Source organism: Ascaphus truei, chromosome 6, assembly GCF_040206685.1.
Source record: "Ascaphus truei isolate aAscTru1 chromosome 6, aAscTru1.hap1, whole genome shotgun sequence".
NCBI classification, from domain to species: Eukaryota; Metazoa; Chordata; class Amphibia; order Anura; family Ascaphidae; genus Ascaphus; species Ascaphus truei.
Genome location: NC_134488.1, coordinates 83,931,541 through 83,948,565, shown reverse-complemented (window position 1 = coordinate 83,948,565; position 17,025 = coordinate 83,931,541). Strand labels below are relative to the sequence as shown.

The window sequence follows — 17,025 nt, the reverse complement described above, 5'->3', positions numbered from 1 at the left end:
ATAAAGAGACAAAAGAGAGAAAATTATAGTATTAATTATGTATATACATATGACAATTACATCATCTCTTAAATCACATCCTCTCTTAATCTATAAACAGATTTACAGACAATTGTATAGATCCACATATCAACTTCTCAGATCTATATAAATCTTCAAGCCAAATAATATAGGACCAAATGTAGGAAAGACATAGTTATAAATGTATCCATGGAGGATAGGACAGCTATTGTGAGGTCCAGAGCAACGTACGCAATGGGTCCAGAGCATGTATGTAAAGCGAAAATGTACTTAAAGTGAAGCACTACCTTTTTTCCACTTATTGATGCATGTACTGTACTGCAATCATCATATATGTGCATAACTGATGTAAATAACGCATTTGTAACGGGCTCTATAGTTTCCCCGCGTGCGCACAGCTCCGGTACAGGTAGGGAGCTGGTATTGCTGTTCAGGACGTGCTGACAGGCGCATGCGCGAACTGCCATTTGCCTATTGGACGATATGTCCTTGCGAGTGTACTTAAAGTGAGTGTCCTTAAACCGGGGTATGCCTGTAGTACCCCAAATCCCCTCTTGGTAATTTAAGACCAATCTTAGGATCTGTTAGACCAACCCCCTGATGTAGCGTCATTTGACGACGCGAAAGAGGTTAGGTCATCACACAGCAACGTCTGATGCCGTGACGACGGACATCCTGATACTGACACCCCCTTAGCTGCCACGAGGACATCAACCCCAACTGCTCTAACAATTTGCCGGTAGGACTCTTACCTTTTCCATTAAGGACTTTGATGCGGGACCTGGGTTTCCAGGATCCGACCCCCATGGTTGTGCTTACTCAGATGTGTGGGATGACAGGATTCATATGATCCTATTTTATATGTAAGTGTATATTTGTTTCTTTTTATACATTTGATTGGACTGGAATTTTCTGTGTTTTTCTACGATCTTTTTTTGTTTTATATAACAAAAACAATTGAGAAATAATTCAAGACGATGCAACATAAAGCTTTACAAAACTATATGGCCTGTCAGTCTTACCCAGTGGGAAGCCCTATATGTATTCTGAGTTTATTCACAGAAAGGTATGTTTCAGTTAGGGACATGACCCTTCATCATTGAATCTTGCTGAGGAAGGGTCATGTCTTGATCCCGAAATGTAATGAGAGATGCTGTTTGAGTTTTGCATGATTTCTGTGATTATTACTCTACAGTATGTATATTATATATACTGATGTATATGTAAAATCTCTATTCTTCTGAGATTCATACATTTCAGCACTCACATTTTGGCAGATAACATAATTACATAGTAAATGAGGTTAAAAAATAACATACGTCCATCATGTTCAACCTACAGTATGCTAAATTTAGACGACAGATACTTTATCCTATATTTGTACGTACTGTAAGTACAGATAAAGAAGCTTTAGTCTTCAAATTTACTTACAGACATATGGTATTCACATCAACATTACATGCGTTTCTACTAGATGGTGACTCCTCGTCTCACTGATGACTGCCTACCCTCGCTCTCAGACCAGTCTCTTATACACAAAATATTACATACGTGGGCATTTCCTTTTCTAAGCGTATTTATTTACACGGACTTAAGATCTTTTTTTTAACTTTCAAAGTCCTTACTTTCAGAGAGCCTGCAGTACTCAGTAGCGGTCATATAACCCTTTCTATTTTTAGGATGGGGAGGCTAATGGGTTTTCTTACAGCATATCTTTATTTATATAGTGCCCACAGTGTACCTTGCGCTTTACAAAGACAATACAGTACAGGGAATTCTAATAATACAATAAGCGCAGCAAAGTCAGACAATAGGAAAGGAAATCCCTGCCCCGAAGAGCTTACAATCTAAGTGGCATGTTGGGAAAGTTACAGAGACAGCAGGTGGGGGAATAAGTGCAGTTACTGTGTTTTTATAACAATCTGTTACTACAACTTTTTAATTAACTTTTTTTGTTGTAGACAACCATTTTTGGTATCTTACACTGCACTAAACCCAGGATTGTACATGCAACAAGCAAAGCTTCTATGACACTTTAATAGCCAAGACAACATGTTGTTTGCATCCCTGGAGGCAAAGGAAGTGAGCATGGAGCTTTATCAATTCATTAATAATAGAGATGTGCAAACTTAGCAAATTTCACCCCTTTCAGTTCGGCATAAAAGTTCTCTTTCGTCCAAAAGTTTGCATAACGCTAAAAATCAATAGGCATGGCATGTTCCATTAATAATTGTAATTACTTTTGCTTTAGAAATGCAACAACTACTGTGAAGCACTATGTATATTAATGGCGCTATGCTGTATAAATAAAGACATACATACAGGATGTATAGTGAATTACAGTAACTTTATTTACTGGACTTGTGTAGCCACAATGAGTTCAAAGTATATGGGAATTTAAAGAAAATCTTGCTATAGCATATACTAGTATACTATCTACTGTGCCATTTACTTAATTAAATTACTTTTACGCAACCCATTTTCTTGGGATGATGCTACTTTTGGCAAATATAGTGTTTTTTGTGTTTCAGGGATACATTGTTAAAAAAAATATTCATCAGTAAATTTGCAGTGCAGCGCTTCTAAACCACACTTTGTCCCACACTTACCTGTATTATTTTTGTTAATCATATCAGCAATACCAGAGCAATATTCAGGCAACATAGGAAGACTCCTAAACGTACTTTTACTATTAGCCGCAGACACATTTCCCGGGGCCCGGGACTAGAGTTACGTCCGCCCCCCCCCCCCCCTCCGTGACCTCATTGCCCACAGCCTCTAACCCCACCCCACCCAAAGACTCTGAACACCCCCTGATGTAACAAGGCCTGCATGCCGATTAGCCAACTGGGGCCACTACGTAGGCCACCAATTTAGAAAACAAAACACAATAACATGTTAAAAGAAATACGTAGAATAGAGCACTTTAAAAGAAAGGTGTCATTAACCCCATGGCTGCCATGGCGGTAATTAAAGCATGAATCATGCATACCTTTATGATCACTGTAGTACTGTACTGTAAATAAAGCCTCTCTACTGATTACGCCTGCAATATACAGCTTGTTAATATATCCCTGCATCTTAGCTAAAGGAGGAAAACGCTACAGTCGCTATTTTTTCCTTTTCACTACTTTTTGTAATTAAATGAACTGCCTTTCTCTCCGAAAAATCTACATTGCTAATTTTCATTGAGTACAGTGTTCTGCATTCAGATTTCTTCAGGGAATCAATTTCTCTTATAGGTGGATTAAAGAGGGAATTTATACCAGTGTGTGTGAACATTTTGTGAAAATGTTTGTTTATAAAGACAGGATATATATTATTTTATTTAGAGATTATGGGGCTTGAGTAGCCCATGAGGGAGTGTCGTCCTAAATTTCATATTGACTACTTTTCTAATGATTTTGTTTAGGTTTGTAATTTAGCATCCATACGCTTGTATCAAATAGATGCATTATGAAAGTGTTTATGGGGCATTCTGGGAAGGTAGTAAGGCCGAGGCCCCGCTGCATCAGACAGCGCGCCCGCACTGCATACAGGCGGCGCGTGGAGAGGCACTTCGCTATCTGCGGTCCGTAGGGAGCGGGGGGGCGTGGCTAAAACGGGTCGGGGGGGCATAGCCATTTAGCCCGGGGAGATCGGTGAAGGAGGTTGTGGGTCCACAGGAGAGGGGGGGGCGGGTTGTGGGTCCGGGAGGAGAGGGGGGGGTGATACAAGGGGGCAGATCGGGTGCTGTAAAGTTCCCCTCCCTCCCCCCCGTGTGTGTGGGAGAGGAATGGGAGATACGCCGGGGCTGTGCGAAACACACAGATCACACACACACTCCCCCCCCCCCCCTACCTTTTGGAGGCGGGAGAAGCTCTGACAGCTCCAGAAAGGTACAGCACCCGATGCTGATAGGCTCACCAGCACACAACGTGACGTGTCACCGCTCGGGATCCCAATCCTGTTGCATCCCCTGCCGGCTGATGCGTCACAGTGCGTAGTGAGCCTTGCAGTGAGGAGGGACTGGGGCCGACTCGGGAGGAAGTCAGGAGCTGGTGAGTGACGTGCACACGTCCGGATGCAGCGGGACCTCAGCCTAAGACTTTCTGTGGTATGTGCTGAAAATCGTGTGTACAGGACCACGAGTCTTTACAGAGTGGAAGTATGGAGGTTTCTACCTTCAGACAACTACTGTTACTTGGTGAGTAACCTCCATTTATTTTAATCTGTTTAAACATTGTATATAAACACAAAGTCCTGGAGTCATCAAAGCGCGAGACAGCTGTATCCGCCATTGACTTTAATGGGCTATATCGCCGATTCAGGCATCATACATCGGATCGTGTTTTGATGACTATAGGGCAGTGTTGCTTATAACTCTCTGATTCACTCTTCATCTAGCGCTGCTGGCTTTTTTTGATATTTGGATAGGAATTCAACCTCACATTATATAAGTTATGGTGGGTAAAAAAAGTAACAAAAACCCTCCACCATACAGCATAAAGCAAATACAAATATCATTCACATGTCTCAGACAGGTCTGCAACCCTGCTTTTCCCCGTTATCTCCTTGAATACATTGCTTCCACTGCAGCAATGGATTCTGGGAAATGACATGAAATTAGCACACCGTGTCACCTTTTGTTTGGAATTCTAAATTATGGCCTGTAGGGAGGATGGTTTAATTCCCTCCTGCCATTTGTATTTTGAATCCCAAGGTGAAAGCCAGATGGTTGCCATCTTGTTATTAAATTATTTTTTTAAATGTAAAATATCATCCAAAAAGCTCTTATTTTCTCTTTAATAGCTTATTATGTTTAAGTATAATTTGAAGATTAAGTGCAATATATATATATATCGCTATGAAGGCGTATTGTTGAGTGATAACTGACATGATATTGGATTAGGAGACGGTATCCTAGCAAGAGAAAATGACAGAACCTGTAACTGACCAATGTAGATTGCTATACTTTGTGTCATGTATTTTTAGCAGACCGTACAGCGTTAGAGCTTTGGAGAATAACTAAAAATAAAAATATGTATTTCATTATTTATAAAGTGATACTTTGAGTGCTGAAAGGTGACTTATGGAAGAGCACCACTTAGTAAATATGGCCGTAACGCCTTTATTCATATGCTGTGAAGCCCCTTCCCAGTGCTGGGGAAAAGTTACACTTCATTCAAATGTGTAGGTCTAAAAAAAATGTCTAGAATGGGGAAGCATTTTCACAGCATTATAGTGACTTTGACCACTTTTACATAGTTACATAGTAGTTGCATAGTAGATGAGGTTGAAAAAAGACATGCGTCCATCAAGTTCAACCTATGCTACATTTAGACAACAGATACCTTATCCTATATCTATACTTACTTATTGATCCAGAGGAAGGCAAACAAAAAACCCCAGTGACAGATATCATCCAATGATATCTCATAAGGGGAAAAATAAATTCCTCCCTGACTCCAAGAATTGGCAATCAGATTACTCTCTGGATCAACATCCTTCTCATGTTTACTTATTTGGTATATCCCTGTATACCTTTCCTTTCTAAAAAGATGTCCGACCTAATGTCCGAATCTATTGTACCTGCCATCACAGTCTCCATGGGTAATGAATTCCACATTTTAACTGCCCTTACTCTAAAGAACCCGTTCCTTTGTTGCTGGTGAAATCTTCTTTCCTCCAACCTTTAGGGATGACTCAGAGTCCTTTGTACTGCCCTAGGGATACCTTTTGAAAGCTCCTTGTACTGTCCCTGAATATATTTTCTAGTGTAAATATATCTAATTTAGCTAGCCTCTCCTCATAAGTTAGATTGTCCATCCCCTTTATTCATTTTGTGGTTCTTCTCTGCACTCTCTCTAGTTCCATAATGTCTTTTCTAAGGAGTGGTGCCCAAAATTGTACTCCATATTCAAGGTGTGGTCTTACTACTGATTGATAAAGGGGCTTAATTATGTTTACTTCCTTTCCATCCATTGCTCATTTAATGCAAAATAAGATTGTGTTTGCCTTTGCTGCTACTGCATGACATTGGGGACTATTGCTAAGCCTGCTGTCTACAAGCACTCCTAAATTCTTCTCCATCAAGGATTCCCCCAATTTATCCCCATTTAATTTGTAAGTCGCCTGTTTATTCTTGCTTCCCAAATACATAATCTTACATTTATCTGTATTAAACCTCATCTGCCGTTTACCTGCCCAAGTTTCCAGTCTCTCCAAGTCCTTCTGGAGAGAAATTACACCCTGCTGTAATTCCACTACCTTCCACAATTTAGTATCATCAGCAAAGATGGAGACTTAACTCTCAATGCCAACCTCAAGGTCATTAATAAACAAGTTAAAAAGCAGGGGTCCCAGTACCAATCCCTGAGGTACTCCATTCACGACCCTAGCCCAACCTGAAAAGTTCCATTTACAGTATGACAACCCTCTGTTGTCTGTCCTTCAACCAGATTTAAATCCAGGTGCATATATTTATACTGAGTCCAATTTGCTTTATTTTGTACACCAACCTCTTGTGTGGAACCGTATCAAAAGCCTTTGCAAAATTTAAGTAGACCACATCAACTGCATTACCCTGGTCTAAATTCCTACTTACCTCCTCAAAGAAACAAATAAGGTTAGTTTGGCATGATCTATCCTTCATAAATCCATGCTGACTATTACTAATAATTTTGTTTTCCATTAGATATTCCTGAATATTATCCTGTATTAAACCTTCAAGTAGTTTCCCCACTATTGAAGTCAGGCTTACAGGTCTGTAATTCCCCGGTTGTGATCTAGCTCCCTTTTTAAATTTAGGCACCACACCGGCTTTACGCCAATCTTGTGATACGGAGGCTGTGGAAATGGAGTCCTTGAATATTAAATGTAATGGTTTGGCAATTACTGAACATAATTCCTTGAGAACTCTTGGATGTATGCCATTGGGGCCAGGTGCCTTATTTAGTTACATTTTTTCAAGCCGCCTATGAACTTCTTCCTTAGTTAACAGTAACCAATTGTTCATTAATATGGAGGTTGTGGCTTCCTCCTGCGGCACTACTATTGAAATTGATTCTTCCCTGGTAAACAGAGAGGCAAAGAATTTGTTTAATACCTCTGCTTTTCCCTTATCTCCAATAATCTGCCTGCCCATCTCACATTAAAAGGGTCCTATATTTTATTTTCTCATTTTTTTGTTATTAAGGTACTTAAAGAACTTTTTAGGATTGATCTTTCTTTCTATTGCAATCCTTTTTTCATTATTCATTTTTGCTCATTTGATTGACCCTTTTGCAACTTTTGTTACATTCCTTATAATTCTGATATGATGCCTCCGTCCCTTCTGACTTCAAGAATCTAAACGCCTTTCTCGTCTTTTCCATTTCCAGTTTTGTCTGTCTGATGGGTTCTTTAATTGTTTTAATTCCGTCTACATGTCTTCACCCGTGATGCCCTCTCTTTCTGGAATTCTCTAGCACATACCTTCCGTCTCTCCCCCAGCTTTCAGCTGTTTAAAAACTCTCCAAAATCCCACCTTTTCAAGAAAGCCTACTTGCCATACCTCTAACATGTATGTATGTGTTTACGCTTGTGCTCCTACACACAAGCCGAGAGAAAGGAAGGGACCCGATAGCGAGGTGGGGAATCCGCAGGAGAGACGAAATGGAATGAGTTGCCGCGCAGCTGGGGATCGGTGCACGTAGTCACGTGAGCGCGCTGCGTGCTGGAGAATGCGCGACGTGTCCTGAGGTGCGGAGCCAAGCTCAGGGACACGACTAGCCCAGCTGCATGTGTGCGCATCCTCTGGCAGCAGAGCGGGGATGCGCACGTTCTCAGGCACCAACGCGGGGGGAAACCAACGCTTCAGCACAGGAGTCTGGAACAGGCCTCTGCGTGGAGAGTAGCAGCAGACCTTAGGAAATCAGGAACACAGGCCTTAGCGTGGAAAGTAGCAGCACTGACCTCTGCGTGGAGAGTAGCAGCAGGTCTCAGGAAACACGGGAACACAGGCCTCTGCGTAGAGAGTAACAGCAGGCCTTCGGGAACCAGGAACTCAGGCCTCTGCGTGGAGAGTAGCAGCAAGCCTCAGAATACTCAGGTACTAATAACGAGAACTAGAGAGGAGCAGGGGAGGTAGAGTCCAGAGCACAAGGTAACAATAGAATTGCTTCTTGGAGAACGTCCAGCCTCCTTAAAGGCATAGTGCCAGTAACAGAAGAGTGCAGCGAAACTAAGTTCAAAGTAAGGGTTCTTTAGTTGAATGCTTTGGCCAAAGTATTGTAAGCCTGCTACCACGTCAAGGTAAACCGTAATCAGCAGGTCCTACACTACCTACACGGTAAACTAACCAGTAGTAAATGAGTGACTGTCCCAGCCTTCCGGAATCCAAATGAGATGAGTAAAGGTCCCAAGGAGGTCCAGGCAGAAACAGCATGCAATGGTAGTACTAGCAGGAACCAGGGCAGGTAGCAACTGACTAGATAGCAATGTGAGTCAGAGTGAGGCTTACTTCCTGTCAGGAGGAAGAGGGCAGGATTTGCCAGAAAGCAAGATGGCGACGCTTGCGTCAAAATACTTAAAGACACAGGATCTTGACTCGCAGCTAGAGGGCGGCGATCAGAAGTTAAACAGGTAAGGAAGGAACACGCCGAGGGGGCGTGTTCCGCGCATCGTCACAGTACCCCCCTCTTCAGGATCGAACTCCGAGCGATCCAACAGACTAGGGGGCAGAGATGCATAGGAAGATTAGACTCACAGCTAGAGGGCGGCGTCCACCACACAGAATCATCAGAGAAACTTGACTCGCAGCTAGAGGGCAGCGCACGCCATACAGAGAGACATCAGAGAATCTTGACAGAAGAGAATACGCCACAAGGGGGCGTGAAACTTGACTCACAGCTGGAGGGCGGCTCACGCCGTCACATGTACGCGCCACGCGTGAGAGAATGTGCGACGTGCCCGGGGATGGCCTGGCTCCGTGGTACGAGTAGGGGAACCGCAGGTGCGTGCATGCTCTGTAAGGAGAGCGGGAACTGAGATGCGGCAAGTAAGGAGGGAACACGCCGCAGGGGGCGAGTTCCCCCGATTCCTTACAGTATGTACTGATGCAGCAACGAGTATCCGAACACTTCCCTGAGAAAATTTGGGGCAATATCCCAGTAATGCTGCAACATTTCTGTGACATTTCTGCAGACAGACTAATGGCCCATCGGATTAACACATCTGGGGTCCCTGGCAGTCCCATTCAGACTACCAGGGGACCCCCACTGTGTTAATCCGATGGGCCATTAGTCTGTTTGCAGAAATTTCACAGAAATGTTAAAGCATTACTGGGAGATTGCCCCAGATTTTCAAAGGTAATTGTTCGGATACTCGTTGCTGCATCTGTATGTCTTTATTTATATGGCGCCATTAATGTACATAGCGCTTCACAGCAGTAATACACTGACAATCATATAAATAACAAATAATACAAATAACAGATCATGGGAATAAGTGCTTCAGACATAAAAGTAACATTTAGGAAGAGGAGTCCCTGCTCCGAAGAGCTTACAATCTAATTGGTAGGTAGGAAGATTTAGGGGATGGGCATTCCAGAGGTGTGGGGCAGTCAGTGAGAAAGGTTTAAGGCGGGAGAGGGTTTTAGATACAAAAGGGGTAGAGAGAAGACATTCTTGAACAGAACGCAAGAGTCGGGATGGTGCATAGCGAGAAATTAGGGCTGAGATGTAAGGAGGGGCAGAAAAGTGTAAAGCTTTAAAAGTGAGGAGGAGAATTGAGTGCTAGATGCAGGATTTGATAGGAAGTCAGGAGAGTGATTTCAGCAGGGGAGATGCTGAGACAGATTTAGGAAAGAGTAGAGTGATTCTGGCAGCAGTGTTTAGGATAGATTGTAGGAGAGACAAGAGAGAGGCAGTAAGGCCGGACAGCAGGAGGTTACAGTAATCGAAACGGGAGAGAATGAGGGCTTTAGAGTTTTAGCAGTCGAGCAACAGAGGAAAGGGCGTATCTTTATAATATTACAGAGGAAAAAGTGATAGGTTTTAGATACGTTTTTAATGTGAGAGGAGAATGTGGAGAGGTGTCGTGTGACCCCTAGGCAGCGTGCTTGGGCTACTGGGTGAATGATTGTACTTCCAACAGTATGTGGGGTCAGGTTTGGGAGGAAGTATGAGGAGCTCTGGTTTTGCCAAGCAGAGTTAATTACACATGCAAGCATACTGTATAAGGATTTTTTATGAAGCTCACAATTATTCTATCCTAATCAATAAAAATTGCACTGTCACTCTAAATGTTTTGCCTAATTGGATTTTTAAATCAGATTAACAATGCGCAAGCAACGTTTTAAAAAAGTAATATTAGAGATCCATCGAAATCCCTCCTTTTGCATTTTTCAGCTTGATGTCAAAGTTTATTTTCTGGGGGAAAAAAGTTACTATTATTTCCGGTATTGCGCATGCGTCAAGTCGCGTCATTGGGAATTAAAGCAGCAGTTCAAGCAATATCCTACAGTACATGTGCGTCTGTACAATCAGAACAAACTTCTGATAGGCTCTGGCTCGTGAGCCCCGCCCTCTCCCTAGCTGTCCACCAATTGTATCTACTGTAGTAACTGTTCAGTAAATCATATTGCAGGACTACATTTTCAATAATTGTGCAATAATTGAATTAAATAACCCTGAGCAAAGCGATTGATTACAAGAGAACGGATCGATCTGCAGCTTAATGTAGCTAATCACTTGTCTGTGTGCATATTGTATTTTTTTTTAAATAATATTTTTTTTTTAAACGGCAGCTTGAACTGCAGCTTTAAACTTAATACTGTACTGTACATTATATTTACCTTCATTATAAACTTTGCCAAACGGGTGGAGATGAGCCACTGTCACTCCCGTAGTCTGCATTATAGTTGACTGGTGATGAAGCTGGAAATCTTTTGATACACGCAAGCTTGCTGGTACCTGTACGTGAAATCAGGCTCAAGCTGTAAATTTTGCAGGTATTCCGGCGGGGACAGGTAGCAAGGATTGCCGTTCACCCGTTTTTTCACTGACGGTCGGACCGTTATTGTAAGCCGGTGCTGGTGTCGGTGCTGGCACTGTTGCCGGTGCTGTTACATTGCTGGATTGGGATTGACGAATTTTATATGGATTAAACCCGACCTTTCTCCTTTTGAAGTTGCCATGATCAAACATACTGTAAAAATCAGGGACCACACCCCAATACCCTCTTGTATCTCTGGCAGGCAGGGCAATGCGGAAAAAAAGACGGATCGCTACTTAAGGTTTTTCTTATCGAATGCTTCCAACCACGAACGTCAGGTGAAAATTTGTAAAAATCAGAGTTCGAAATGAAATATTCATATATTTCGGCTACAGTCGCCATGTTATCTGCTGCAGCATTAATTGCAGAAAATATTAAAAATGCATAACTACAGTCAGGTTTTTTTTTATACATGTAGGGTGTACAGTCCAGTCAGCAATTGTGCAAGAATACTGTAGGAATGTAGAAAAAAGCACACAACTTTGAGTTTTATAAGTTTTTATTATGAAGTGCCTAAATTTGATAACGTCTTCAAGGTCGAATCATAATGGACCACTGTGGTAGACTTTGTTTTTATCTGGTTTTAAACACCTGCAAATTGACACAGTAGCACAGACAGAACTGTACACATTACAATTCATTCATTTCTGCCACCTGGCGGTTACGCGAAGAATTGCACCCAAAAAAATCTGAAACCATTAAATTAAAATACATCAACAGTTGTAAACCGCGGGTAAACCTGGCAGTGTGAGGGCGGCGTGAATACCGCATGGAGTACAGCAGCGCACACGAAAACGGTGCCGTGATTTCTTAAAATAATGGCCGCTGCATCTGTACTTCCAACAGTAATGTGGTAATAGGGCCAGGTTTGGGAAGTAGTATGTGGAGCTCTGTTTTTGCCATGTTAAGTTTAAGTCAGCGGAGGGCCAGCCAGGATGATATTGCAGAGACATTCAGAAACTTTGGTCTGTACAACATCCAACTCCTCTCCCCCTCCAACCCCATTGGGAGCAGCTGTGTGGCTTAACCAATCTCCACCCTATGTAACATCCCCCCCAAACCTTAATGGAGTCAACTGTCAGACTGGGCCATATTCTAAACTGAGCCACACCTTATCCTACCTGTACAATAAGCAGCCACCATACCTCCTTGTTTCAACATTCTCTCTCCCTCTAGATTGTAAGCTCTGGCGAGCATTACCTCTTTGTATCAGTTTTTGCATGTTTGTCCTTGTATGTATCAGTTTTTGCATGTTTGTCCTTGTACGTATCTGTTTTTGCATGTTTGTCCTTGTACATATCAGTTTTTGCATGTTTGTCCTTGTATGTATCTGTTTTTGCATGTTTGTCCTTGTACGTATCAGTTTTTGCATGTTTGTCCTTGTATGTATCTGTTTTTGCATGTTTGTCCTTGTATGTATCTGTTTTTGCATGTTTGTCCTTGTATATAACTGTTTTTCTAATATACATCGCTCTGTACTCCACTATGGAATATGTTGGCACTTTAATAATAAACAATGATAATAATTGTAATAGGTTTTTTACTACAGCTTGTGCAAGGGTAATTTAGAGATTCATAAACTGCAGCTGCATTCGGCGTAAGCTCCCACAGCTTTGGCAACTCTGACCGCACTACACCTGTATATTGATCAGTGTTACCAAACATGGCCAGTTTCTTGATGTGTTTAATCCTTTGATGTTGTAGGGGACATTTCCACTCTTCAATGTATTGTTCTCCATCCGGCAGCAAAGGGATTTAAGTGATGATCCATCCACTTCTGTTTATCTCAATATTTAGCAATAGTACTTTTACAATATTGAGCTCAGAGTTAACATAACTGATGGTAAAATTATTCCATATTCCATGTTGTATACATTCTACAAATATACAGTCACCTTTTAAGTAATCAATCAGCCATGAACATGCGTGCAAACATTATACAAAATTATACATAAGAAAAGAGATTACTATTAAATATTAAATTAGGGATTATTTTGTTTTTTTGTCCCAGCAGAATTGAACGGGACACTCTCAAGTTATCCAGATAAAAAAGTAGCAGATTCATTGAAGGATGGTGCGTCTATGGAGCGTAAAGGGCGACTTAATGATATCATCTTTATTGAGGACTAAGTCACAGCCAGAGGCAAGTTGTGCCCAGGGGCCGCCATATTCATACTTATAGTGTTCTACAAAAACCATCGAATGGACTTCTTGTTAAAAGGGATTGAATTTCCTTGTACATTTTTTGCACTTTCTTATTGAAGACTTGAAGAGTTTGTCTTGATAAAAGCTGAAATACTTATGAAGGGTATTACCAGAATATTTATGTTTCCCTTTTTATCATCTTTTAAAGGAAATCTGTTTGTTGTCCAGGAATCAACTTGCTAATAAGCAGCCTTTGTTAAATCTTTGTCTTCTTTTTTGGTTTAAGCAACTGCATGCACACATTTGGCCATTCAAGTAACCTTGACCAGGATTCAATCGTTCCAGGATTTGTCCTGGTTGCTGCTTTATATGCCGGCTTTATGATTGGAAAAGTGAGCAGCTGGTGTTTTGCTAAGTATTGGCCCACATATTAACCATCGCACCTACTAAATATATTGCAGGCTACATAAACTACTGGGTACTTTAGATTTTCATGTATCCAGTACGTATACCTTTTTAACATATGTATTCTGTATAAGACCACAATATGCTAAATATCCTAAAATATATACTGTACTGCATAACACTTCAGTAACAACAACAAAACATTTTATTAAGGCATTTGGCCTGTATGGAATATTACATGTGCATGTGTTTTGGAAAAGAAAAAAGCTAATTTGATCAAATTATTTTTCATCATACTCTGTATAAGGATAGATTTTTTTTTTATGTGGAAACCTTTGAAACCGGACACCAATGCCATAAAATATTGTCATTTCCAGTACTTAAATTACACAACCACCACCGTATCACACATTGGAGTGTCTGAATAGTTACTGTGAAGGAGTATTTACTTGAATGTACAAAAAGGTCACAATTGCCTATTCCAGTACAAGCTATAAGATGCAATCTGCTGTTTGTACCCTAGTTACATTTTGTCAGGGTGGCTTAGAAGGCTAAAGAGTGTTCATCTTCTTTCCTTATTTATCACCATAAAGCTTTGTACATTCAATGTGCTTAGCAGTTTATGATGTGCAGGCATACAAAGCAGGATACAATCCTCTGTGGCATTTAGATGATCACTAGTGCCCTTTTTCTGAGCTTTGCTTTTACATTTCCATTCATTTTTTTTTTTTTTTTTTTTACACATTCTGTGCTTATTGTGTTAATAATTTTTTAAGGCCTTTTATTTTCTCTCTCAACCCCTAAACCAATAAATATCATAGGCATATGATAAAAGATATATCTGCTCATCTTTGTGGATCAAGGGATGTCTGGGATTTATTCAGCATGGTAAATGTGTAGTTAAGCTAAATAGAAAGAAGTAACACCTACTGATTTACATAAAGCTTTGAAAGCTTTGAAAGAGATTCCGGATAGAAATCAGATATTTCATGGAATAAGGCAGTTTTGGCTCAACAACACACAGTTGCCAATATTCTTAAAGTTATCGCAGTCACGTTTTAGCATTTATGAATGTGTCCTTTTTTTTTTATCTTGCAATAGATTCCCATACTAATTATACATGTTTCCATGTGGTACGTTTTAGAAAAAGACATTCCAGGAATCATGGAAATAGCTTGCTAAACAGAATAACACTTGAACAAAAGACAAATTCATATATTTGTCATAAAAAACACACATCTCAAACAGGCTTTACTACTTGATCTACACTTTTGGTTCATGATCGTTACCTGCATAGTGTTCGAGGTTATGAACAGTGCAGAGGTATTCTTTGCACTGCAGTGTAACCTTCACGGTTAGTTTACATTGTCATCCTGTGATCCACAAGACTTGTGCTCCATGTTTCTCTGCTTGAATAGGAATATGAGCTATACAGGAGGCTTTCACTTAGTAGGGACAGGTTAAAAGTATGTCTACCAAGCTTGTGTTTTTTTTTTTAAAATGTACAGTACAAAGGAGATTAGACCTATCTTTATGGGATTAAACAATACTTAATTTGCGGAATCTTCATCTGAATGCAAGACAGCATTTCTACAACAATAAGATAGTTTAGGAGTAGGGCTACCAGTGAACAATAAAGTAGTTCAACGTTTCTAAAGAAAACCATCAGTAGAGGACTTTAGGTGCTAACAATTATGACTCTACCCTCCAGTAAGATCCACAATTCAACAAGATAAAATACAAGGTAACATAAGGCAACTGAGCAATTGAGGAATTTATCATACAATCCCAATGGATGTCAGTAAATGCAAATATTAATCATATCAATCTATGAGTACAATGAGTAAATCTGAGGTTCTGATATAGATGCCATGGCACTTCACTAATATGTTGGTGCACTTTCAAAAATGACTCAACAGGTAGCACAGCTGGTAACTTGGCAGCATACATGTGGCCTGTGCTGATCTCTGTGTGTTTGCCCTGGAAAGGGTCACATGTGGGGAGTGAAATGTTATTACATCGCCCTTTCTGTCTTGTTTATAATAGATACAACTTCCATTGTGATACTTTATTTGCATAAATGATGTGTGTGCGCCTTTTTAATTTTGGTTAAAGAATGAATAATCCTACATCTTTCCAACATTTTTATTGTACAAGAACGATATTAACAGATTGTTGAGGTTGTGTATCAAGTTCTCTTCATTAATGCCATGTACAGTAGTCCAGTAATTTATTTATTCTTCTGACTTTCTTTTTCCATCAAAGCTGGTATAAAAGTATACAGCTGTCAAACATTATTACAATATCTAGTAAGGAAAGTCAGTCAGCACTCCAATGTAACCATCCTAAAGTGCAGTAATAATGGTGCACATACGGTAGGTAGAAGAATCTCCTTAAATCCTCAGATGTACAATAAAAGAGATACACACAGCACTCATACTAGAAAAGACTATCACACACAATGGTTGTAGCAGAAAAATAATTTAATTGTACTAGGTGAGAATACACTAGAAAATGTTGCAAGATAATGGGTAAAATGAACAGACCGTGCCTCCCCAAAAAACCCACTCAAAAAATGAATGGGGAGAAAAAGGGGGGCACATCAACCGACATATGGGGAACAAACGCACAAATATAAGCCTAAAACAGGCTAAATGCAATGAAGCAGCCAGGACCAGTGGCAATATCAGAAAGGAAAAATTGTCACTTACTGTATACAGTATCTGGCCTATTTTTCCTGTCTGCCATTGCCACTGGTCCTGGCTGCTTCATTGCATTTAGCCTTTTTTATGGCTTATATTTGTGCATTTGTTCCCCATACTGTATGCATGTTGAAGTGGCCACTTTTTTCTCCCCAGCTTTGTTCCAGATTTTTTTTTAATGAAAACAAGACATGTAGAAATTGATATGCAGTTAAGGCACATAAGTGTGTTACGTCAGATTACTTTCCGAGCATAAATGTAATGGCAAAGTGGCTGATTTTGGTGCTTAATATATAACCCTTAAATGTCAAATCAAGTATATTTTTGTCTGCCTTAAGATGTGCAATAATGGTAGACAATTCCACATGCTAAGCACTAACATATAATGATAATACAATTTTGATATGTTTTGGCCAAATCTACAATATGGAAAAAAGATTTCCTTTATAGTACTAAATGCAGTTACTTCAAATTAACAAATGTTACCCATGCAAAAATAAAGATCACATACCAGCTTAAGTTCATATTCAAGACAAATTAATTCTAACCTGTGTTATATTAGCAGACCCTCCAACATTCTGCACATAAAAATAGTAACCACTGTAGTTGCAGTTACTTGCAAAGAGGCACTTCTAAGCAATTCCTATGGAAGTCCCTTTACCCAGGGGGGCACACACTTTTCAGTCTGCACTCCCCTGCCTGCTCTCCCCCCCCCCCCCTGCTTGCAACCCCCTCC

General features: G+C 40.5%; 1 protein-coding gene across 4 annotated transcripts in view; it reads left to right on the top strand.

The window, feature by feature from the left end:
- Positions 1–16,213, top strand: part of CHD5 (chromodomain helicase DNA binding protein 5) — a 212,975-nt gene extending 196,762 nt beyond the window's left edge. Inside the window, exon 41 of one of the 4 annotated variants that reach the window (XM_075604962.1) lies at positions 13,052–16,213. In XM_075604962.1, the coding sequence (XP_075461077.1) occupies positions 13,052–13,167 (116 nt within the window). In that variant the 3' untranslated portion in view covers positions 13,168–16,213. Of the gene's footprint in view, positions 1–13,048 lie in introns of all 4 variants that reach the window. The other 3 variants (XM_075604961.1, XM_075604963.1, XM_075604964.1) reach the window with 3 other exon arrangements.
- The last annotated feature ends 812 nt before the right edge of the window (positions 16,214–17,025 follow it).